Source organism: Mugil cephalus, chromosome 13, assembly GCF_022458985.1.
Source record: "Mugil cephalus isolate CIBA_MC_2020 chromosome 13, CIBA_Mcephalus_1.1, whole genome shotgun sequence".
In the NCBI taxonomy this organism is placed as follows: domain Eukaryota; kingdom Metazoa; phylum Chordata; class Actinopteri; order Mugiliformes; family Mugilidae; genus Mugil; species Mugil cephalus.
The window spans coordinates 26367337-26392611 of NC_061782.1; the positions used below are offsets into that span (position 1 = coordinate 26367337).

The window sequence follows — 25275 nt, forward strand, 5'->3', positions numbered from 1 at the left end:
TTAATTCCTTCTTCCCCAGATTTGAAATTAGGAACTCCATCCAGCTAGAGGACATTAGTCCGGTCCCTCCCTCCACCATGGACCCGCTCTGCAGCAGTTCGTAGAGTGGTGTGACTCTTCCTGTCTGGTGCTGAATGTCCGCAAAACGAAGAAGCAGCCAAAGGAACTTATTGTACATAATATGCTGTTTTTGCTCTCTTTTGTGATTTTTATTCTTTTTGTTATTTTATTTTATGGCCTTGCTCTTATTTTATGTACTGCTCTTCACCCTCCTATTGCCCATCGGGGATAATTTTTTTTTTTCTGATTCTGACTGTTTTTCCAACTATTTTTGTATATTTTTTCATAATGCTAATTCTGCAAATTTTTTGATTACACTTTTTATTTTTATTTTACTTCTAATCTCATTTTAGAGATGCCCTCCTGAGTGGTAAGAAGAAGGGTGGCGAGTTTGCTGTATATATTAATGAGAGATGGTGCAGTCGTGCTGAAGGAGGAGGAGTCAGGAGGCTAGTGAAATTTTGCAGGGCTGCTTTGAGACCACCAACTAGGGTGTGCTCTGCCAGCTTCATGGGAATGACAGATAGCTTGACAGACTGTATCACTGAATATATCAACTTCTGTGAGATACAGTAATCCCTACTAGGATTGTCTGCTGTTACCCTAACAACAATCCCTGGATCACCGAAGGATCTTTTGGGCAAGAAGAAGAAGGCCTTCAGATCTGGAGATAGGGATGAGTTGAAGAGGATAAAGCGGCAAATTAAAGTCAAACTGAGCGAGTGTAAGGACACCTACAGGAGGAAGCTGGAGGAGAACAACACAAGGAACATGAGGAGAGGCATGAAGCTGATCCCCGGCTGTAATACCAAAGCCAAGCAGCAGCAAAGTGGCCCAGATAGAGCTACTGAACTGAATGTCTTTTTCAATAGATTCAGTGCTGGACTCTATGCTGGCTCTTCATGCCCCATCAATCTAGTCCTTACAGTCCAGCTGAGACCCCTGGTGGCCCCTATCTCAGACCCTCTTCAGTTTGCGAATCAGCCTCATGTTGGTGTGGATTATGCTGTTATCTACCTGCTGCAGCAAGCTCATTCTCACCTGAATGTTGGGAAGGGCACTGTGAGGATCCTGTTCTTTGATTTCTCTGGGGCTTTTAACACAGCTCCACCACTGTCTCCTGGATTGCTTGTCTGTTAGGCCTCAGTATGTGCGGCTGGGGGGCTCCCTGTCAGATACCATTGTCAGTAATGTGGGTACATCACAGGGAGCTGTTTTATCTCCTTTCCTGTTCACTCTTTACACCTCTGATTTCCAATACAACGCTGGGTCCTGCCACCTGCAGAAGTTCTCTGATGACTCTGCAGTGGAAAGGTGTATCAGAGATGGACAGGAGGTGGAGTATAGGACACTGATCGTGGATTTTGTGGAGTGGTCCCGGGCTAACCAACTACTATTGAACGTGGACAAGACCAAGGAGCTGGTCATTGACGTCGGGAGAAATAGGTAACCAGTGGAGCCCATCACCATCCAGGGCCTGGAGGTGGAAGTAGTGGACCACAACAAGTACCTGGGAGTCCACATGAACAACAGATTGGACTGGAGGGACAACAGTGATGCTGTGTACAAGAAGGGCCTGAGTAGACTCTACTTTCTTAGGAAGCTCAGGTCTTTCAATGTGTGCAGTGAATTACTAGAATCTTTCTATCAGTCTGCTGCTGTGAGTGGCCTGTTCTTTGCTGTGTTTGGTTAGGGAAGTAGTACCAGCAAAATAGACATCAGTAGGATCAACAAATTGATCCAAAAGGCTGGCCATGTGATCGGTAGGGAGTTGGAGTCATTTGTTTCAGAGTGAGGGAGAGGAGGACATTGGATAAACTGCTCTCCATTATGGACAACCCATCCCGTCCACCACACTAAACATTTGAGGTCAGAGGAGCTCATTCTCCAGCAGAATGATTCAGCTCCGCTGCCATAGTGAACGCTACAGAACTTCTTTTATTCCATATTATATTCAGCTGTATAACAGCTCATCTTTTTGCGACAATGAAGCTACTATGATCAATTAATTTACCTTGTGGATCATTAAAGTCTGTTTATTGGATTACATCAAGTAAATAAGTATAACATAATGCTTGTTACACTCACCAAACATTTTGACCCCTTCAACTCACTTACTCCAACTGTCCCTCTCTCTTTCCAGGATAATGTGATGCTGGAGAAGGCCTGCATGGCTGTAGAGGAAGCAGCCAAGGGTGGAGGTGTGTATCCTGAAGTTCTGTTTGAAGTGGCTCACCAGTGGTACTGGCTGTATGAGCAGTCAGTTGGTGGGGGCTCAGGTCAGCTGCGTGAGACCTCTGGACGCTGTGGAGCCAACGGTGGTTCTGGCAGAAGACCGCCAGAGTCCAGCTGTAGTGTCCTAGACAGTGGTGCAAACATGGAGTCTCCAGGAGTGGCAGCAGTCACAGCCTCAGTTACAGCAGCAGCCGTTGTACCCGTCATCTCTGTAGGCTCCACCATTTTCCAGTCCCATGCAATGCCTGGGCAGGCTATTGCTCACCCCCACAGTCAGGGTCTCCACCCCTACACCACCATCCAGGCTCATCTCCCCACCGTCTGTACCCCTCAATACCTGGGACACCCTCTGCAGCATGTACCCCGGCCCACTGTCTTTCCTGTGGCTGGGGCTGCATATCCACAGGTAAGAACTCCTCTTCATACAATGATTGGGTATTTTGTGGAACCTCATTTCTATTAATAAATCACTATGCAGCATGACACATCCAACCAATTTTCAACATGCTGAATGTTTTTAAAGTAGACTTTTGGGGAAAAAATAACCAATGTAATGACCACTATTATTTGCTTCAGTCCAATATACAGGTGCTGGCCAGTAAATTAGAATATCATCAAAAACTTGATTTATCTCAGTAATTCCATTCAAAAAGTGAAATTTGTACATTATATTCATGCAATGCACACAGACCGATGTATTTCCAATGTTTATTTCTTTTAATTTTGATATTTATAAGTGACAACTAATGAAAACTCCAAATTTGGCATCTCAAAAAATTTGAATATTGAAAAGGCCAATGAAAAAAATGTTTTTTTTAGAAATGTTGGCCAACTGAAAAGAATGAACATGAAAAGCATGCGCATGTATAGCACTCAATACTTAGTCGGGGCTCCTTTTGCCTCAATCACTGCATTAATGCGGCGTGGCATGGACTCGATCAGTCTGTGGCACTGCTCAGGTGTTATGAGAGCCCAGGTTGCTCTGATAGTCGTCTTCAGCTCCTCTGCATTGTTGGGTCTAGCGCATTGCATCTTCCGCTTCACAATACCCCATAGATTTTCTATGGGGTTAAGGTCAGGCGAGTTTGCTGGCCAATCAAGGACAGGGATACCATGGTCCTTGAACCAGGTACTGGTGGTTTTGGCACTGTGTGCAGGTGCCAAGTCCTGTTGAAAAGTGAAATCTGCATCTCCATAAAGTTGGTCAGCAGCAGGAAGCATGAAGTGCTCTAAAACTTCCTGGTAGACAGCTGCATTGACCTTGGACCTCAGGAAACAGAGTGGGCCAACACCGGCAGATGACATGGCACCCCACACCATCACTGACGGTGGAAACTTTACACTGGACCTCATGCAACGTGGATTCTGTGCTTCTCCGCTCTTCCTCCAGACTCTGGGTCCTTGATTTCCAAAGGAAATGCAAAATTTGCTTTCATCAGAAAACATAACTTTGGACCACTCAGCAGCAGTCCAGTCCTTTTTATCCTTGGCCCAGGCGAGACGCTTCTTACGCTGTTTCTTGTTCAAGAGTGGCTTGACACACGGAATGCGACAGCTGAATCCCATGTCTTTCATGCGTCTCTTCGTGGTGGTTCTTGAAGCGCTGACTCCAGCTGCAGTCCACTCTTTGTGGATCTCCCCCACATTTTTGAATGGGTTTGTCGTCACAATTCTCTGCAGGGTGCGGTTATCCCTAGAGCTTGTACACTTTTTTCTACCACATTTTTTCCGTCCCTTCGCCTGTCTGTTAATGTGCTTGGACACAGAGCTCTGCGAACAGCCAGCTTCTTTAGCAATCAACTTTTGTGTCTTGCCCTCCTTGTACAAGGTGTCAATGGTCGTCTTTTGGACAACTGTTAAGTCAGAAGTCTTCCCCATGATTGTGGAGCCTTCAGAACAAGACTGAGGAACCTTTTAAAGGCCTTTGCAGGTGTTTTGAGTTAATCAGCCGATTAGTGTGGCACCAGGTGTCTTCTATATTGAGCCTTTTCAGAATATTCTAATTTTCTGAGATACTGAATTTGGTGTTTTCATTAGCTGTCAGTTGTAATAATAAAAATGAAAATGAATAAACACTTGAAATATATCACTATGTGTGGAAGGAAAGTATACAGTATACAAGTTTCACCTTTTGAATGGAATTACTGAAATAATTCAACTTTTTGATGATATTCTAATTTACTGGCCAGCACCTGTATATTAGTTTTCTTGTTTCTCTGTCCATTTAACAAGAAATACACTTTGGAAAATGCAAAAACATCCAAAAAGCCAAACTAATGCAGTATTGTATGCTTAGCTCAGGTGGAATAGTTATAAGGAAAAAGAGAATGGGATAAAATTGGTGATCAACCTACATCAAAATGTCAACAGATGCGTCCACTTTCAGAGTTTCATCCAGGAATTTTAAAATGACAGATGCAACGTATGATTCTGTTGCTCTAAAAACTGCAATACACATCAAAAGTCTGGTTTGGGGGTAAAAATGGTAACAATCCGTTTCATGCTTTGATTTCGATCCTTTTGCCACCAGGAACAGAAACTTACACTGAAGGGTAAAGATTTTTTTCTCAGTGAAGTCTCAATTTGACTGAGGAAAAATGACATCATAACTATGGCATGTTCAACTGACAGCAATATGGCATATAGGCCTTAATATCTTTTTATAAAAATCTTTAAGTGTTTCATTATTGTGGTGTTGACAAACAATGGAATTTTGCGTTGACAGCTACTACATGCCTTCTTTAAGACTTTAGAAGCCTTATTTTTTTTCATTTGAGATTTTCCTACAGCTGCTGTTTTGATGGGTTCTAGCTTGCATGATTTGTAACCATGTAATTAAAGACATTTCAACTTTTTAGCTAATTCAGTGTTTTAACGTTTCAAACGTATTAGGTAGGGGAGCTGCAGCTAACTCTATGACATGGCACAATTATAATAATATAGCAAAATATTTAAGCATTTATGAACATTTTCTCCAGAAAAAAAATTTTCTTGCTTATTGTGAAATATCTTTTTGCAAAATTGTTTGCAAAACTTTTCCGCGTTCACTTCGTCAGGGAATGCATCCAGCATTTATTGGTGCCCAGTACCCATTTTCTGTGGCCACCGGCCCCCAGCCATCTATGGCAGCCACAGCTGTTACCTTTCCTGGTGTTCCTGTACCATCGATGACTCAGATCGCAGTACATCCCTACCACACTGAGACCGGTTTGCCCCTCAGCACCACTGTAGCAGGCAAGGACTACATATTATTATTCCTTTGCTTCTTATTTTTGTGTAATTCATTAAGTTCTACATGTTACAGCTCAGGAATTTATTTCATAATTGGCTGTCAATGTGAAATAGTTTGATGTACTTGTCATGTTTTACAGTAGGTAGCATACACTCTGGCCCCACTATCCAAGCCATACAGGGTGCATCTCTGCCCTCTGTTTCTGCCCAGCCCACCTCATTGCTCAGCACTCCTTTCGCAGTGGAAGATGAGCAACACAACCATCCAGTCAGCCAACAGGGCCTTCACTATCTACATTCTGCTTACAGAGTTGGTGAGGAGTTTGTATCTTAATTTTCTTGGTGTAAATGTAGTACACTATGTAGAATAGTTGACTGAACATATGAGATGAACATATGTTCTTTTTTGTAAAGGCATGCTAGCACTGGAGATGCTGGGCAGGAGAGCCCACAATGACCATCCCAACAACTTTTCGAGGAGCCCACCTTACACCGAGGACGTCAAATGGCTGCTTGGACTTGCTGCAAGGCTAGGTGAGCCCTAAAAAAAAAAGAATGGAAAACTTCTATTCAAGTCATTCAACTTTTTTTCATTCGCATTACTTATAGGCAAATTGAAGGAGATCGAACTGTGTTGTGTGGGTTTGTTGGACCATGGTATTTTGGGTACAGGGATTATGGTGGCAGTTTTCCAGGGAGCAGGTATGGTAGCAATCCAGTAGCGCTGGTGTCAGTTTGTGCGTGCAGTCCCTCGGCACCCTTGCTGGGGGGCTGTTAGGCCCTGGTGCCTTCCCAGCTTGCATCAGCTTAGCTTTTGGAGTGTTGTCTGTGGTGGCCACTCATTGGTAAAAAGTGATCGCTGAGCATGTAGATAAGCCACATTTGTTTGAATGATAGACTTTGATACCATCTAAATTGTAAAATGAACTGAAAAAATGGGCAAGAACTGTTGTGCGATTGAATGTACCAACAGATGTGAAAAGCAGTTGGAGATATATTTTTACAGATATCTGCCAAAGAAAAGAGAAGTAAATGGATCGCTGCATTACAAAGAAACAACTGGAATCCAGGCACAGAAACCTGGTGTTGTGGTTCACATTTAAGCTCAGGTAATATTCATTTATGCTGTATTTTTTTGAAGAAGTCATACCTTAAGTTACTTTTTAAGTTACGTTCTGGAGGACTGTCAGATAAATCAGAAGATATCCAGCAGTGCCATCAGCTCAAAACTGGCAGAAACCAGTGGGAATCAGGTACACCCATCTACTGTCAGGACAATTCTGGCCAGAAGTGGTCTTCATGGTTTGATTTATATTTCTCATCTGTTCGTTCACTGCTAATTGATGAAAATGAACTATTAACACTTCCATTTTTGAAAACACTCTTAGTTTACAGCACACTGCACACACCTACACACACACACACACACACACAAATACAAACACACACACACAAAAGCAGAAACGACGTGAGGCTAACCGAAGAAAAGAATGCTTCAATTTGCTAGAGACTCTTGAGTAATGGAAGAAGATCATGTGGTCTGATGAGACCAGAGTTACTATGTTCCAGAGAGATGGGGCATCAGGGTAAGAAGAGAGGCAGATAAAGTGACTGTACAAGCCTCTGGGGGCATTGCTACAGTGGTATGAAAAAGTTTAGGCACCCCTGACAATTTCCAACTGGTGTAACTTCAACTTTGTGACTTACTCGTGAACATTATTCTCAAGAATCTGCTGATATTTAGAGGAATCCATGCAACCCTCAACTTTAACAAGATTCCCAGTACCGACACTGGCCACACAGCCCCACAGCATGATGGAACCTCCACAAAATTTTACTGTGGGTAGCAAGTGTTTTTCTTGGAATGCTGTGCTCTTTTGCCGCCATGCATAACGCCCCTTGTTATGACCAAATAACTCAATCTTTGTTTCATCAGTCTACAGGCCTTTATTCCAAAATGAAGCTGGCTTGTCCAAATGTACCTTTGCATTTCTCAAGCGACTCTGTATGTGGCGTGTGTGCAGAAAAGGCTACTTCCGCGTCACTCTCCCATACAACTTCTCCCTGTGCAAAGTGCACTGAATTGTTGAACGATGCACAGTGACACCATCCTCAGCAAGATGATGTTGTAGGTCTTTGGAGGTGGTCTGTGGGTTGTCTTTGACCATTCTCACCATCCTTCGCCTTTGCCTCTCCAATATTTTTCTTGGCCTGCCATTCCTCACTATGTTCCTCACAGTGGAAACTGACAGCTGAAATCTCTGAGATAGCTTTTTGTAGCCTTCCCCTAAACCATGATGTTGAACAATCTTTGTTTTCCGGTCATTTGAGAGTTGTTTTGAGGCCCCCGTGTTGCCACTCTTCAGCGGAGAGTCAAAGAGAAGAACAACTTGCAATTGCCCACCTTAAATACCCTTTCTCATGATTTGATGCACCTGGCTATGATGTTCAAGGCTTAATGATCTCACCAAACCAATCTAAAAAACTAAAAACTAAAAAAACTAAGTACTTACAGGTGTTCAAATCAAAACAATGCCTAAACTTTTTCATACCACTGTATACAGGGGTTGCTGCAGTTGGTCAATTCTAGGTTCAGCCACATTATGTGCCCAAGGAATAAGGTCACCTATACCGAATGACCAGTTTTTTCCATCAATTAACTTTTTTTTCCCTTGATGGCATGAGCATGTTCCAAGATAATGCCAGGATTAATGCACACACAGGATTCATGCTGGGATTCATACACACATATGGATATGCGTGTGTATGTACAAGGGAGATTTTTGTCATTACCGTATTTGTGTCAGAAATGTCATTTCTTACAACCATTTCCAGATGTTGCCTGCACTCTGTTTTCTAAAATCCTAAATATAAAAGGTGATTTGTCTCATTCAGAACAAAAAAAAAAAGTGTCTCCTTTAGAAACTTTGTTGTTTCCTATTTTTTGCACATCTATATCTAATTTTCTTCCCTTCTCTTGTCTGCAAATCCTTACAGGAGTCAACTATGTGTATCAGTTTTGTGTTGGAGCAGCAAAGGGTGTTCTCAGTCCATTCGTCCTACAGGAGATCATCATGGAGGCTCTGCAAAGGCTGAACCCTGCCCACATCCACGCCCACCTCCGAACGCCTGCATTCCACCAGCTCGTCCAGCGCTGCCAACAGGCCTACCTGCAGGTTCAACACATTCATAATTCTGATTTTATACAAAATATAATAAGGGGGGGCATCCTAGAATTTGCGTCTGAATTGGTACCAAGTCAAACATCTTTTGAAAAAAATCAAAATGAATAAATCTGAGTTGTTACCTCATTAGGAGATACATTTGTGAAAAGAAGAAACAATGTTTTAGTAAGGCTGTTTGAGATTATATTTTGCTGTAACTAATTAATAGTGATTAATGTAGCATCCAGCAATTCACAGGCTACCACTTGAGACATTCTTTACCAGTCCAAGTCAGCTTAAGACCACAACACTCTACTTTGTAATTATTACTTGAATTTTAACAGTTGGATCTGACCTGTATTTGTACACTAGAAAATGTGTATCAAGAAATTAATAATAATGAGTGATGAACATGAACAGAATAAAGTGCATTCAGATGTTTGTTCCGTACTGAGTGAATCCAGACTACCTGTATAATTATTACATCCTCTTTTTTTGCAGTACATCCACCACCGGCTCATCCACCTGACGCCTGCTGACTATGATGACTTTGTTAACATCATACGCAGCGCTCGAGGTGCTTTCTGCCTGACACCAGTGGGCATGATGCAGTTTAATGATGTGCTGCAGAACCTAAAAAGAGGCAAGCAGACCAAGGAGCTATGGCAGCGTATATCCCTGGAAATGGCAACTTTCTCTCCCTGAGCAGCACACTCGAAATATTGTGCTGTGTTTGAGCCTGGGCACACAGCTTGTAGCATTGCTAATGCTGCTGCACTGAACTGCCAACATTCATGTTAACCAGTTCCTTAAGGGACCTTGCTCCCTGTTACATGGACTCAAAACCTGCACATGCAGTACAAGTGGCTCCCATGTTCCCAACTTAAAGACTTTTTATATCTGTGTGGAAAAACACACAGCTTCCTCCTCCTGGTCAACTTCCTGCCCCTGGTCAACTTCCTGCCCCTGTTCCTGCCTAATTCCACAATCTTGTTTTGTCATTGTTCATGTTTTTGTAATTGTGGTATTACAGTGAATTTCATCCTTTCTTCATTTCCCCTGAACTTGAAGACAGAAGGGGATCTCTCACCCTCCATCTTTACTTATTTTCCAGTGTTTTGTAGTTTTGTTTTGTTTTTTAATGAAACCACAGATTGTGCTTCATATTCCCACTCCAATGTTCCTGGCATTACTTAACAAATGTTGTCTTTATGGATCTGAATCTTTGGAGTATGTGTTGTTGAAAAACAATATTTGCAAGGAAGATTAATGAGAAAAGATTAATTGTCAGTGCAGGTGAGTTTTTTTTTGTTTTTTTAGATTTGTTTAATTGGTTTTGATACTTTATATAGACTATGACATTATGCAGAGTGGAATGGGAAGCAAATGCAAACGTTGAAGGAGCTGTTGTGTGGGATCCATAGGTACATTTCAGTCTACATATGTGTTGAACATGGTTCCAGACCAAAACCAGAGCCCCCATTACAACTTTAGGGTCAAACAGAACATGCAAGGGCTTCTCCAAATATACCCCTACTCACTGTCGAGTGTCTGGATCAGTCTTTTGTTGTGACTTGTCAGTCGGACTCGCTATCACTGTACACTGATGATGTTTCTTTTTCTTTTTTTTTTTTCAGAACTCGTAGGGCTACATTACATTTTTAGTTCAGTAAAGTTTTTCTAGAAAAGATTTCTTGACATTTAGCAGAGGAATCCAAATGTGTCCCATATAGTTGGTTATATAGTCTCAAAACAACAAGCATTTCAACACTTACCCATCTTAGCATTTTTTTCCTGGAGGTGGTGAAGTTAGCCAGATGTACATTTTTCAAACTAATTCTCATGATTGTTCTTCCAGTGTGATATTTACAGCAAAACACAAGCATACAGTTTACACTTCTGATGAAACATACTTTTAAATGTATCTTTGTGTAGTTTGCCTGTGTGCAGTGTCTTCTTTTCTTCATACAGGTAAGAGACACCCTGACCGTTGTATAGGCCCCTACTACAGTTCTGTAGAAGAAGTAGTTAGTTTGGCAAATGTACATCTTAAATGGGCATGTGGCTGTCTTATTTACTACGCGGGCAGGGCTGATTATGACTGTTCTTCAGCCATCTTTTTCAAGGATTGCAGTTTAAAATAAAACCCATGCCAATTTAGAACCACTGAATCTGTTTGAATTTATAGACTCCTTTAAGTCTTTATTTTGCTGACATTGATGTGGAGTAGTGTCTGCAGTGGCTATTCTGTGTAGGCTGTCTTGCACATGAGCAATGCGGTTTCCCCTCTATACTTTCAGAGACAATGATTTTGCCACACAGTGGCCAATGAGTATTGCGCTGCTGTGGTTTGGCTATGGCGAGCCCTGCTTCATTGAGTCCAAACATTCACCCAGACTTCTCACATCTCAGAGAGAGGCCCCTTTGTTCAGTGTGTTTAGCTCTAGACCATGGTGCTGTTACTTCAACATATGAATGCTCTCTGTCCAGGCAGCTGTTGTGATTCTGAATCTGCCTATTTTGTTGGTTGTGGACCTCACAGGTGAAGGTGACTTAGTAGAAAATGTACTGTGATATTTTTGTATTTCTCACAAGTGTAGATTGATTGCAGAGTTCTATATGTGCTGATTGCAAAGGGTTCTAATTCAGAGTGAAAACATTAAACAAAAAAAGATATATAAAAGCAATACTAAGTGTGTACAGTTTACTTAATAAAGATAATTCAAAACACTTAACCTGCTGTGACGGATGTGTAGGATTCAGTCTGACTTTTCATTAATTTCCAATACTTCAAGGCTGCAGGTTCTCAGATCTGGCCATAAAAGGCAGCAGTCGACCAGTTATCTTTTCATTAATGAGTCAGGAGTAAATTCTGAACACACTGGCTTTGTCCACATTTTAGCAATGTTATGTCAGGTTATATGTGTCCTAAATGTAACACAATGTGTTATTTAATGATCATTAAAAACACATTCCCCAAAGTGGTTTGGTCCACATGCCATTTCAACCAGCAGGGCTTCCGACAGCTCAGCCCCTGTGTCGGCACTGACTGCAGGGGAGTAATTCACTGATTGACTCGCTAAGTGAAGCAGTTCACTGACTGACTCACTCGCCGAGTTGAGTCTTTAAAATGTAGACACGAGTCTTGTGTATTGGTGTATTAATCTTCATTTTGATAGGTCTTATATTTTTTGATCAATCACTTATGAAAGAAGCAGAAGGGACCCGTTTTAAACTCGCATGTGTCTCCAAAATATTTACTCTAGACTCAAATCAAAGACAAAAATCATATCAAAGTCTTCAGGAAGGTCTTACGACAGCCATGGTCTGCGTGTTTGGCATAGTAAGCCCAAATGTGAGACCAGCGAAGAGGGGGAAAATCAGCCTAAGTTGCTATGGCAACCCCTGACCTGCAGGCCTGAGAGACAGCTGAGACCAATTCATTAGTCATGGGCTCCTCTTGATGTGTCTGCTGTTAATACTGCTGATCCCTGTCTCCCATACATTTATGTTACAACAACATATACTCCTCCACACACAGGTAACTTTGTTATTACAGTTCAGTGCGCCACACACACAGAGATAACTTTATGTTATTACAGTTACAGATACACAAAGAGTTGTAGGACGCACACATGCAGACATTACTCTCTCACACACAGGCTAACTGTGCTAACCATAGGCCTTGTTATCCCGCATGTTTCTTCTTCTTATTTTTTATTATTAGGGGCTACAGGGCTTCGTCTGAGGCCTAGCCCTGAGGCCCCTATTGTTATCCCACGTGTTTCTTCTTATTTTTTCATTTTTCATCTTCTTCCCTTTTTTCGTCCCTTATATATCAAAACGTGCGGCTCGATCGGGATTGGTGTGCTTTTACTTTTCTTTCCGAAATATAAATTTCCCCTTGGAAATGAATGGGACGACTGAAAAAAAACATGCGTAAAACACATTTTTATAAAGGTCTACTGCTCAGGCATACTTTCACCTACAGACTTCATTTAAACTTTAAAATGTAGACAGGAGCCTTGTGTATTGGTGTATTATTTCCTCGTTTTGATAGGTCTTATCATTGTTGATCAATCACTGTTCAATGACCATAATCTTTTTCGGAAATTCTTGTTTTAGAGTGCGGAAAGTTGGTACTTGGAGTGAGAGCGCGTGTGTGAAATCGCATGAAATTTTTCTCTTTCCATGCTTGTCCCAGCCAATTTACACACTAGACACAGGATTTTTTCCATAGTTGTAGACAAACTTGTTGTGTCTCTCACAATGTGCTCGGCAAAGCAGTGAGACGTACAGAATTTAAACTGCGAGCCTCTGTTCGCGGTAAAGTACCTGTCTCTTCTCCATTCACTCCAATCCGAAGATTTTCTGAGAAAAGGAGAAGGGACCTTTGTCTTTAACTCAAGAGTGTGTCCAAAATATTTACTCCAGGAGGACAAATAACATATCAAAGTGTTAAGGAAGGTCTTACAATGCCCACGGTCTGCTTATGTTTCTGATAGGAGCTACCGCTTTGTCACAGTAAGCCCAAATGTGAGACCAGCGAAAAGGGGAGAAATCTAGTTCTTCTCTGTGTCCCAGCTCTGCGCGCTTCTGCTGTCATTGACGATCACTGTGAGTTGCCACGGCAACCCCTGAGCCGCAGCTCTGGGCCACAGCTGAGACCAATGCATTAATCAGTTGTCTCTGCTGTTAATACAGCTGATCCCTGTGTCCCATACATTAATGTTACAACAATACACACCTCCCCACCCGCACAGGTAACTTCGCAATTACAGGTATACACACAGGCGCACGCAAGCACGCCATACACATACACACACAAACACACAGGTACCTTTATGTTATTACAATTACAAATACCCACAGGGAGAGTAGTAGGATACGGAAAGATGCACACGAAAGCGCGCATTAATCTCTCACACACAGGCTAACTGTGCTAAATGTAGGCTAACTGTGCTAACTTATAACAACACACACACACACACTACACAGGTAACTTTGTGATTACACTTACACACATACATGCGCACGCAAGCGCGCCCTCCTAACCCTCCTCCCGCTAAATTTGCTAACCGTATGCTAATTGTACTAAATCTGGGTTAAGTGTGCCAACTGTGCTAACCATGTGCTAACTGTGGTAAATGTAGGCAAAGAGTGCTAATTCCCATGTCCACAGTGACGGTACCCCCGGCATTAGCCCCCCGTAGCCCTTTCAGAATTTCCCAGAGGGAATTATCTAGCTAAGAAATAGTCCTCTGAGACAGTTAATTGCTAACACTACATAAGTGTGTTAAAAAAAAAAATAACACTAGTTGGTGTTAGGCAGTGTTAAATTTAACTACAAGAAGAGTCAAATTTACACTAACTCAGTGAAAGGTATTAACACTCGAAAAAGTGTTAAATTAACACTCTGAGGTGTGGACCCATATAGACACTTTAAAAGTGTCAAGATCAACTCTTACAGTGTTAAATTGGGTATGCTGATTTTACTGTGTAGTGGAGAGTTGGGTGGGCGAGTCTCAAGTCCGACATGACCCCCCACATCCATATTTGTAATATCCAAGTGTGGGTGGAGTAAAGGTCATCCAACATGACGACAGCAGACTCACTTCAGCTTCATTTTCGAGGTTCAGAATCCAATGGGTGATGTCATGAAGGGCACGTTGCTGGTTCCCACTTTGAGTGACAGGTGACACGTTGGCACTGCCAAAAGCTAATGACATCCTCTCAGCTGAATCTGAGGTTTTGGTCCATTTTGGATCATTTAAATAAAAAAAATTAAAATAAAAAAATAGTTGTCTGCTTTGCTGCACCTCCTACAAGACTACCTGGTAAGTGAATTTGGAGAACTGATGGTGTCAGTGCCAAGCATAGCTCGTCTGGGAATGAGTTAATCTAATTAGCCAGCTAATGAATTAACCTTAGGCTAGCTTTCCAGCAATGCTCCAGTTTGTTAGCCAGGCTAACGGGAGACTAAAAATCAAACCACCACTGAAGTCAGAACGTAAATAATAATAATACTAATTATACAACAAGTAGTTCCGACCAAGCAATCTGATCGGTCAATAAGACATTTAGAACGTGCTCAAATCAGCATTACAGCATGGCTGACTCATCACTAAAAATACTGCTCCTCCAAGTCTGTGGCAACATTGTATCCATCTCCATGACAACACTGTAACTGTCAGAGTTGGTGCAGGAAACGGCTGAAAAATACGTTACAAAATGGATCGGTTTGTTGTTAACGGCATCTTTGTTATAACTTGGGCAATCAAAGTAAGCATTTTTTGCTCATTTATGTATTATTGATTTAGTTCAGTAAAGTCCGAGACCGCGTTAAAACATAAACATCAGCTCAGAGTTCACTCATCTGGGACTAGAAAATCATTTCTGTGGCTAGGTCGTTACTAAGGTTCGGATTATTTGCTGTAGTGGTGACCTAGGATCCATCACACATCGGAGTCTACTGACGTGACTGATTGTGTTCCAGTTATTAGTCAGGCCACATTTATTTCTATGGAAATGGGAAGCACACTCGCTCATTTTGAGAGCAAAATGTCAATCAACATGAATATATATTTAATTATACACTTTATTTTGTTGGTAATTGTTGTATTCCACAGGACCGATGTTACGGCGACAACAAGAGACTTCGGTTTGATGTGTTGAGCTGTGTTCAGTTACATTAAAATATGAATGTTATGTTACACTATTGATCCAGACATAATGTTAGTTTGTTGTTAGTCGGTAATGTAAATTAAGATCGAGGAACCAAAATGTGAATATTCGTAATAATATTCCGTACACATACACATTCTGTACATAACATTATTTTGCATGACTATTTGTGTAAAATTTTCCTCCAGATGATCCAGATGTTCTGCATGAGATGAAGAACTGGACTATCAGGACTTCTCATGTGTTCAGAGAACAGTTTGAAAGTCCTCTCCGACACTGATTTTTATTACAGCCTAGATGTGTTAACTGCAGTGTTGATGTTTTGATGAGTTTGACTTTAATTTGTAATTTTTCTTAAAATTATTATGATTAATGATTAATTTGTGTATATTGGTATTTGCTTGCAATAGAATTAATTGAAATGTGACCCATAGCTTGTAACAGAATATTCTATTTTATTTTAATTAAAGACATTAATCTCTAAAACCTAACTGTTTTGAATATATTACATATTATATTTTAGTCGGGACAAATGGCATCAAACTGGGAGCAAGGCCACCGTGTTAGCCGTCTGCTAGCACCTTGAATAGCGATTAGCCTAGCTCGGTAGTCTGAGCTAACCTGGTAACGCAGAGTTGGGTGGGCGGGTTTCAACCATTGACTGTATATCCTGTGGACAAACCCATCGTGATTTCACCTGTTGGATTCTGAACCTTGAAAATGAAGCCCGAAGTAGACAGAGCCTGTGGTCGCCATGTTGGATGAGCTTTACTCTGCTCACACTTGGATACTCCAAATGTGAACGAGACATTAATGTTTCCTACTTTACGTGATGGATTAATATTTCCCAAACTGACACACTTTATTTAAAAGTATTAGTAATTGTTATTTACATTCTGACTTCAGTGGTGGTTTGATTGATAGCCTCCCGTTAGCCTGGCTAACAAACCGTAGCCTCGCTGGAAGGCTAGCCTAAGGCTAATTCATTAGCTGGCTAATTAGATAATTAACTTCAGCTATCAGACGAGTTATATTGGGCACTGACACTGACCATAAAAATATATTATCCAAATTAATTTATCGGATGGGCTTCTAGAAGGTGCAGCAAAGCAGACAACTGTTTTGGGGTCTATTGGTATTTTTCACTCGATGAACTGCAATTTTTTTGCACTTCTGCATGGGCTTCGTAGAGCAGCATGAAGGTTGCCGCCTGGTTTCAATGTTAAGGCTGCATTAGCTCTGCCCCAACACGACCCCCATATCCATAGTTGGAGTATCCGAGTGTGTGCGACGTAAAGCACATCCAAAATGGCGACCGCAGGCTCCGCCCACTTCGGGCTTCATTTTCGAGGTTCAGAATCCAACGGGTGACGTCACGATGGGTGTATGCGTGTTTATATATCTATGGGGTTTGTCCTTACAGTCAATGGTCACGAGTCGGAGAACGCGCGCGGGCCATATGCTCGCGGCTGAGCTCTGGTCGACTGAACTGAAAAAAGCACGAATCAATTCATGTAGTGACCTCATTCAGTTCGTTCACTCAAAAGATCTTTTCGTTCGACTGAATCATTCGCGAACCACACAACATTAGAGTCCATGACTTCAGTACAAACCAAGATGGCCGTCTGAGTAGTGACGTGCTGAAGTTCACTTTATAACTCTAAATGCTGATTCTTGTTATCTTCTATTGCTGTTCGGAATGCTGTTTCGTGAGAACATATACTGGTAAGTCCAAAGTCACACTTAACATCTTACGGAAATGTTTGAAAGTTTAGGTCCGTTGTCTGTGAAATCACCTGGATAGCTCTGGTGAGTAGCCTCACCAGCTTGATGTTGTACCCAATTTTCCCAGCGCTTACGGGTCCGCAGTTTATACTATGAGTACTTCCTACCGACTGGATAACACTATGCCAGCACAGTGGAAGAAGTAGAACACGGAGAAGACCTTGTTAATGTCACAAATTTGTCCATTGGGCTGCAGGAAACACTGTAAGCTGACTAGTTATGCTAACATCAGCGACGGACCGTGTATTGACACTGTAGTATACACAGGAGCTAGCTTTTAGCATATTAGCAGCAATCCACGGTTTCCTGTGGATTGCTGTGGTATTTTACTATGATGATTTCCAGATACACATATTTCGATAATGCGTTTAAGAGTTGAGTTTGTTATAATCCCGAAATTTCGTCATTGTAATGGTAACTCGAGACAATGTGTTAACATACGACGATGCTCACAACGGGCATTGATTCGTGTTTTGGTCACTCGCTGACTCGCTACAGTCAGAGCTGCGAGTAGTATTTCAATTCAAAGTTCACCTGGCTGCGGTTATAGCTCAGTAATGGAAGATGAGATGAGATTCGGTTTAAGTAGCTGACCAAAAAGTTGAAAAAAACTAAACAAAACAATTAGTTATTGGGTTGAAGTGGTAAGGAGTCTGTATATATGTATAAGAAAATAAGCGTTCATGAATAGCATGAGTAAAGACGCCTGCACCAAGTGTATAGGATGTGCATGTTTTAACTATTACCTTTTAATCCTCTGACTTGTCAAATACTATCATGCACAATAAGCTTCTTAATGGTACTGTAAGACAATTTCCCACAAATTCTTTTTATTGCAACTCCCCCAGTTATTGGTAGTAGTCAGGTGGAAATCATATGAATGCAATATGACCAAAAATTGAATCCACACTATTTTTTAGGGCTGGGTATTGTTAAGAATCTCACGACTCGATTTTGATTTGTTAGATCATGATTCGATTTGATATCAATTCAATTCGATATTGATTGAAATGCTTCGATATCGATTCAGTATCAAGTACAAATACACAAGTAAGTACCAGATCATTTTTTAAAATATTTATTTAGTTTCATGCCTTATGAACAGCCATGGTATAACTCATAGCATGACAAAACAAGACACTGCTTTAACACTTAACTACAGTGCATGTAAATTTAAATTATGTGTTTCTTTCCTCTTGGAAATTGTAAAACAACTCATAACATTTTGAGTAATAAAACATCAGCTCAATAGTACTAGTACATGGTGTGTACAAAAGTACAAAAAAAATGACAGTGTTGTATTGACAATGAACTAAACTTCATGTGACTTAAATTATGTATTTCTTTCCGCTTGTAAACTGTAAATAAATAACTCAGCATTTTGGGCAAAAAAACAAACTAATAAATATAACATCAGCACGATAATACCAGCATGGTTAACATAAGTAAAAAGTATATGTGCTGTATTATATGTAATGTATTTATAATTAAATCATATACAGTATTTCTTTCTTTCTTCTGAGCTCACCTGACATCCTTGAACAATAACACATAAGTTCTTCTGTGCGCGGTCAGAACCTGGCGCCAGTTTGCACATAAAGGAACTGTCGAGTTGTGTTTGTTTTGAATCCACGGATTTCGCGATGGGTTGCACCTGCATGGTGTCGGCTCAGGTGGTTAAGCAGGTTTGTTGTGTTGCTACAGTATGTCAGAACCGTCTGGCAAAGTTTGCACAACACCTTACTTTTATCTCTTTCCTGGGTTACAGGTTTACATGGGAATACAAAATGATTCCACACGTCTGTTTTTAGGTTTAAAGGCGCTGCCTAAATGCGTCTGCTACTCACTCCGGTCGCCATATTGTTGTGGTTTGGTCTAGTGCGGCCCTCATCCGTACAGCGCGAATCACACAAGGGTGTTACTCACAGCGCCCCCACTGCTTTATTCATCTGAAACTGGGAAATTTCACAGTCACTGCAGCAATGTACAGGCACTCAACACCGTACATATGGTGAAACATAAAAACACAGTGTACTTTATACACAATATTTACAAGAATTATAAAAATTATGGGTGCACGATAATTATCGGCCCGATATCAGGAAATTATGACATCATTCCATTCATCACTTATCAGCCTGATAACATATAATATATATCTTTGTCAGCACTGAGGTGTGAGTTGTCGTTTAAATCAGGCGCTCCCTATCCTATATGAGACCTGCACGGCCTGCAGTGAATGCTGCGTTCAGGTGGCGTCAGTATAATCGGAAAAAACAACCTTCTGACTGAAAAAAAAATGCATTACTCACTCATGTCGGAAAACAACTCAGCAACTCTGTCATAATTTTAGTAGCTGACTGATATCAACGTCATATCCACAGTATTTTACTCATTGCCCTGGATGTTGCACATAAATCATAGAAACAAACATAAAAAGGTTGGGGAAATGACTCGCACTATGGGAAAGGGGAATTTCCGTCACAACATGAATGCATGACAACCTGCATACGTTTGTAAATAGTTTTCTTAAAGTTTCCAAAGAAGACAGTTCGCTGGCTGAGTGCAATAAATGTTTAAAGAAAATACCACGGGGAGGGAGAAATAGAATAGAACTAGCATAGAAATGTTTGATTCTAGCTTGTGTCAGTGCAATATTTATTTTTTAGAACTTGTGGAACGCACTTTTTCACTTTATTTACTTTTAAACCTGATGCAAAGTATTTCAGAGGCCTTTATTTTGTGAGGTTCATTTGAAATAACAAATTGTTTTGTTTGACCTTGATCTTTTACCAAATGTTTGCCTGCTAATAGTTCAGGATGTAACGGGTAGTAACAGGTATAGTAACAGGTCCAGGATGGAGGGAAGGTCAGTGTCAATAATCTTCTCCGCAGACCTGATTGTCCTCTGCAGCCTGTCCTTGTCGTATCTGGTGGCTGATCCAAACCATATCGTGAAGGATGAGGTCAGGACAGACTGGATTATTTCTGTGTAGAAGATGATCAGCAGCTCCTGGGACAGTTGTACTTCCTGAGCTGATGCAGGAAGTACAACCTCTGCTGGGTCTTCTTTCTCATTGAGTCAATGGCAGTGCAGAATCTGAGTTGGTGCCAAAACATAAATCATCCTCCATTATTTGGAGGTATTTTGGATTCAGTGTTAACCACAGTGAGGTGCTGTGCAGGTTGTGCTTAGCAAATATTGCGGCGAAGCAAGGTAGCACAACATGTTTCACCACCTGAAACAACACCATCGCGTAATGCGTGTATGTAAGTTATTTATTTGTAATTTATGTTAATGTTGAGGACTGGGAGTGAATTCTTAAAAATAAAACTGCACTTTCCACACATATTTCCATATCGTTCAGCCCTATTGTGAACCCTAGAAACCTGAATGAATCCACTGTATGGACGGTCCTGTTAAGGATGGTAAGAGGAGGGGTAGCTCTTCCTGAAGTCCACTGTCATCTCCACAGTCTTGGCAGGGTTTAGCTCCGGGTGGTTCTGACTGCACCAGAGGACCAGCTGTTCCACTTTCCCTCTGTATGCAGAATCGTCCCGTCCTGGATGAGTCCAATGACGGTGATGTCATCTGCAAAGGAGTTTCACAGAAGGGCCTACAGAGATGCAGTCATTTGCGTAAAGGGAGAAGAGCATGGGGAGAGAACATACACCAGGGGGCGCCAGTGCTGAGAGTCTGAGTGTTGGATGTGAAGCATCCCAGTGTCACCTACTGCCTCCTGTCAGTTAGGAAAACTGATGATCCACTAACAGATGATGGAGGGGGGGGGGGCACAGTGAGGTGGGACAGCTTGTGGTGGAGAAGCTCCAAGACACGATGGTGTTGAACGTGGAGCTGAAGTCCACAAATGAGACCTGTGCGTAGGTCCCTGCAGAGTCTAGGTGGTGCAGGCTATAGTGCAGAGCCATGTTGATGGCATCATCCATGGATCTGTTTGCTCTATAGGCAAACTGTAGGGAATCTAGCAGGGGGTCAGTGATGGTCTTCAGGCAGGCCAACACCAGTCGCTCAAAGGATTTTATAACCACAGATGCCAGGGCGACTGGTCTGTAGTCATTTAATCCTGTGACAGGGGACTTCTTGGGGACTGGAATGATGGTGAAGCATTTGAAGCAAGAGGGGACCTCACTTAACTCCAGGGAGCCGATGAAGATCTGGGTGATGATGGGAGCCAGCTGGTTAGCACACACTTTCAGGCAGGATGGAGATATCAGGTCCTGGAGCCTTCCTGATCCTCTGTCTTCTAAAGAGCTGACGTGCGATTCGCAAATCCTCAGTGCAGGCAGGGTGTCAGATAGGGGGAGGTTTGGGGTGCAGGTACAACTTTTGTGATAGTGATGGTGGGGGAATTGGAAGGTGTGAAAGTACTTTCAAACCTGGAGTAAAATACATGGTGATCCTCTGCCAGGCGTGGGCTCACCACAGGGTTGGGGGATGTCCTGTAGTTGGTGATGGTCTGCAAGTCTTTCCAAGCTGTCGTAGAATCACTGGCAGAAAAGGGATTTGACAACTTTTTAGTGTAATTCCTCTTTGCTGCCTTGATCTCCTTTGTCAGCTTGCTCCTGGCCTGCTTGTACAGGTCCTGATCTCCGCTCCTGTTGGCCTCTTCCTTGTCCTGGCGTAGTTGTCTCAGTCTTGGTTTTGTTAGATGTCATCCAGGTCTGACACAGGGAAGATATATTGAACGCGCTTAATGAAATAATACTTTGTATAAAAGTCTTTGTTGGTAATGACGGCTTCAAGATGCCTTCTCTGTGGAGAAACTAATCGCATGCAGTGCTCAGGTGTGATTTTGGCCCATTTTTTCACACTGTCTTTCTTTAAATCTTGAAGGTTGACTATGCTTTCTCAGTATTTTACAGGCGGAATGTTGTGCAGCTTTTCTGGTGATGTGCAGTGCGTTTTGTCCTCAAAACATGGTGTGTGTTATGACATCCAAGGAGTTCACTTTTGCTCTCATCTGAACAGACTGTACCTGGTCGTGGCCGGTTTATGGTCGAATGATGTTCGTTCCACTTCTGGATTATAGACCCAACACTCACTGTAACGTTCAGAAGTCCTGTAACCAACGCCATCAAAATGTTTTTCAACAATAAGGTTGTGAAAGTCTTGAGAGAGTTCTTTGCTTTTACCCATCATGAGATGTTCCTTGTGTGACACCTTGGTGATGACGCACCTTTTCTATGGGCCATCAGTTTGGACTGAACCAGCTGATATTCATTTGCACTGACAAGGGACAGGATGGCTTTCCGATCACTGATAGACTTCAGCTGGTGTCTTGGCCTTTTTCCACCTCCCTTTCTCTGTGTGTTTAATGCGCTTTCTCTCTGTTATTTTACATTATTATGACATACGTTTCTTTCTATATGTGGGTTACTTTTTACTTGTTACCAACACTTGGTGAAAGCTGCAAGTCAATAACACCTTTAGAAATAAGTTTACGATGAAAAATTGTGATATGTTCAATACTTATTTACCTGCTGTATATTCTAAACTGTTGACTCATCAAAGTAACCATCTTTGGCTGATTTAACATGTGTACACACTTGTGACATTTAATCAAGCATTTAAGTGTTTAACGGCAAATGTGGAGCTAGATTAAATAGATTAAATGCATAAATAGCATCAAAAATATATTTTGTATTGTCCATTATAATTTTGACAACTACAGCTGTCAAAAGTGTAAATTGCCCTCTGCAGTGGAGTGAGGCGGAAAGCAGCAGAGATCATGCTGTGCAAATGTGCCACATGAAACACAGACGTAGGGGTGATATCTGAATCACAGGACGTCCCAACAAGCAATCTGTATGTTTCACATATTATCTCAGAGATAATATGTGAAACATACAGATTGCTTGTCCGCGCTCACTTAATTCACATGAGGAAGAACGAACCGTGGACCAAACCATTTTTAATTGAAAATATTAAAAATAAAATACTGCGTGACGGTGTGGTTTTGTTTCAGCATGGATTCATCAGAATGAATTAGGGCTGCACGATTCTGGAAAAAATGTGAATCACAGCTTTTATTTGCTTAGAATTGAAATCACGATTCTTTGGCACAATTTTGTTTTACAAAATGCTTATTGCACTGATGAACTTTAACAAAACAAAACAAAAAAAAACATTCAATGGCTGACTCTGTGGTTTCTTCGCTATCCATTTAACTCTTTACCGCTGACTTCTCTCTGCTTCTCTCCCTCACTGTTTCCACACACTCAACTGCAGGCGGATTTCCTCCACTGACAGAATCACGTGTTGTAAAGGCACTTTACCATAGGTTGAGGGAGGATTTGGCGGCAGTGCTGCCTTAAGGGGCACTTGAAAAAATCCGGGAAGAAATGGGAGCATTTGTTTGTGATGCCCCTCGTGAAATAAAATACTTAAGAATTGTTGTGTATCGAAATGAGATCACGTGTATGTGTGATTAGAGATCGCGAATTTTTTAAACAATTTATCGCGCAGCCCTCGTATGAATATATATTGGTTAAGTTTATGTATAGAAATTTAGTCAAGTCTTCTCATTCTGCACTTTTTCTGATGTACCTTTCCATCTTCACCACGCCTCGCAGTGACCCAGTCACACCATGCATGTTTACAAGCGCTATATTGAAAATGGTCCAGTCTGAAACAGTATCTCACAGTGCAGCATTCTGAATGCTATGTAATCAAATACTGGTATATTGAAAATACGTAACAACTGATACGGCACCTTTTGTTGCCACAAGTCTTCTCATTATGCCTCTTCATGGACCTTGTGTGGCAGGGAGGGCAGTGAGGGCAGTGCTACACCTCAATGAATAGAGGGAGAAAAGATGTGGAAGGGAGGCTTATGGTGCTGGTAGGAACTGGTGGTGTGTAGGGTTCTGTGCTTCCCAAGTCATCTCAGTCCGGTTTGACGGGGTCCAGGGGGTGCTGTGTAGATCTGTGGAGAGATGAGAGAGTCCAGGGGAGTAAGGGTGTCCCAGTTGGGGATAGAAGTTTGCGATATAGCAGATAGTGATAGAGTGGAAGAACAGCCCAGCCCTTATTAGACAGGACTCATCAATTCTTATTGATGTGATCCAGCATGGGCTGGCAGGTGACATCACACATGCATGTGGGCATTCCCTAAATGTGAGACCATTGCCTGGGCCCAGAGTCATGTCAGGAGCCCCAGCCCCCGAGGAGCACCACCCCAGTGCAGACCACATGGGTACCAAGACTAGAGAACCACCGTAGCCATGGGGCATGCCACACCCTGGTGCACATGATGATCGATGGTGATCATCTCCACTCTCCTCTCTCACTTTTTCTCTCTCTCTTTCCTTTTTCAGATTGTTCCAGCAATGTTGATCTGAAGGAATCATGACTGTAATGGAAAAGCCTGTCCGAGCAAGTCAGTACATTTTTTTCTTTGGCATTACAGTACATAGTTAATTTACACATGGAGGTTGAGTCACAATGTGACTATCAACCACTGTCAGTTATGATTAATTTCATAAAATGGAACTGAAATGTATGAAGTTACATTTCTGTCACTAGGTGTAAGGGGCAAGTGAACCATTTGACAGAACCATTTGAAAGAACCATTTGAACGAACCATTTGAACCAGTGAAGCATCTTATTAATCGTACAGCTGTGTGTGCTGTGAATTAAGAGGCTCTGAGATCATTTTGAGCACATCAGTTGTGTAGTAAAAAATTATATCAGCAGGATGGGGCCCTATGAACTTATTTTTTCGTCCCAGCTGGTGCATGTGGCTCACCTCAATCTCATCACCCGAAGTACCTGTCCCACGAACGGCTGATCTGATCATATATTACTATGATAAACTTCCCATTCAGACCACTGTCATCTTGGGCACTGGCTTGGGTACTGGATATTTGCAAGTTGACTGCCGTGGTATTGTAGCATTGGCAGGTATGTGGTCTGCTGCAGAAGCAGGAGACCTCCTGGTGCATGATTTTCCCTGGGTCAGTGGAGATGACCTGGTGCAATGTGATAGTTCCCTTTACAGGGGGTACAACTTCAGGAACTGCTTCATCAAACCTTCTGATGTCACCCTCACTCACCCAGAAGAACCTGATGTCAAATCTTCTGTCTGTTATGAGG

General features: G+C 41.9%; 2 protein-coding genes across 7 annotated transcripts in view; both read left to right on the top strand.

The window, feature by feature from the left end:
• zswim8 (zinc finger, SWIM-type containing 8) overlaps positions 1 to 11425 on the top strand; it is an 88388-nt gene extending 76963 nt beyond the window's left edge. For both annotated transcript variants that reach the window (XM_047602346.1, XM_047602347.1), the window contains exons 22-27: positions 2204 to 2701; positions 5352 to 5529; positions 5667 to 5840; positions 5941 to 6060; positions 8524 to 8702; positions 9192 to 11425. In XM_047602346.1, coding sequence (XP_047458302.1) covers positions 2204 to 2701; positions 5352 to 5529; positions 5667 to 5840; positions 5941 to 6060; positions 8524 to 8702; positions 9192 to 9395 — 1353 coding nt within the window. In that variant the 3' untranslated portion in view covers positions 9396 to 11425. The remainder of the gene's footprint in view (positions 1 to 2203; positions 2702 to 5351; positions 5530 to 5666; positions 5841 to 5940; positions 6061 to 8523; positions 8703 to 9191) is intronic.
• Positions 11426 to 16778: 5353 nt separating this feature from the next.
• The window catches only part of ndst2a (N-deacetylase/N-sulfotransferase (heparan glucosaminyl) 2a), a 59869-nt gene continuing 51372 nt past the window's right edge, over positions 16779 to 25275 (top strand). For 2 of the 5 annotated variants that reach the window (XR_007114024.1, XR_007114025.1), the window contains exons 1-2: positions 16779 to 17099; positions 24498 to 24559. The gene's annotated coding sequence lies outside the window, so the exon portion shown is untranslated. The remainder of the gene's footprint in view (positions 17100 to 24497; positions 24560 to 25275) is intronic. The other 3 variants (XM_047603643.1, XM_047603644.1, XM_047603645.1) reach the window with 2 other exon arrangements.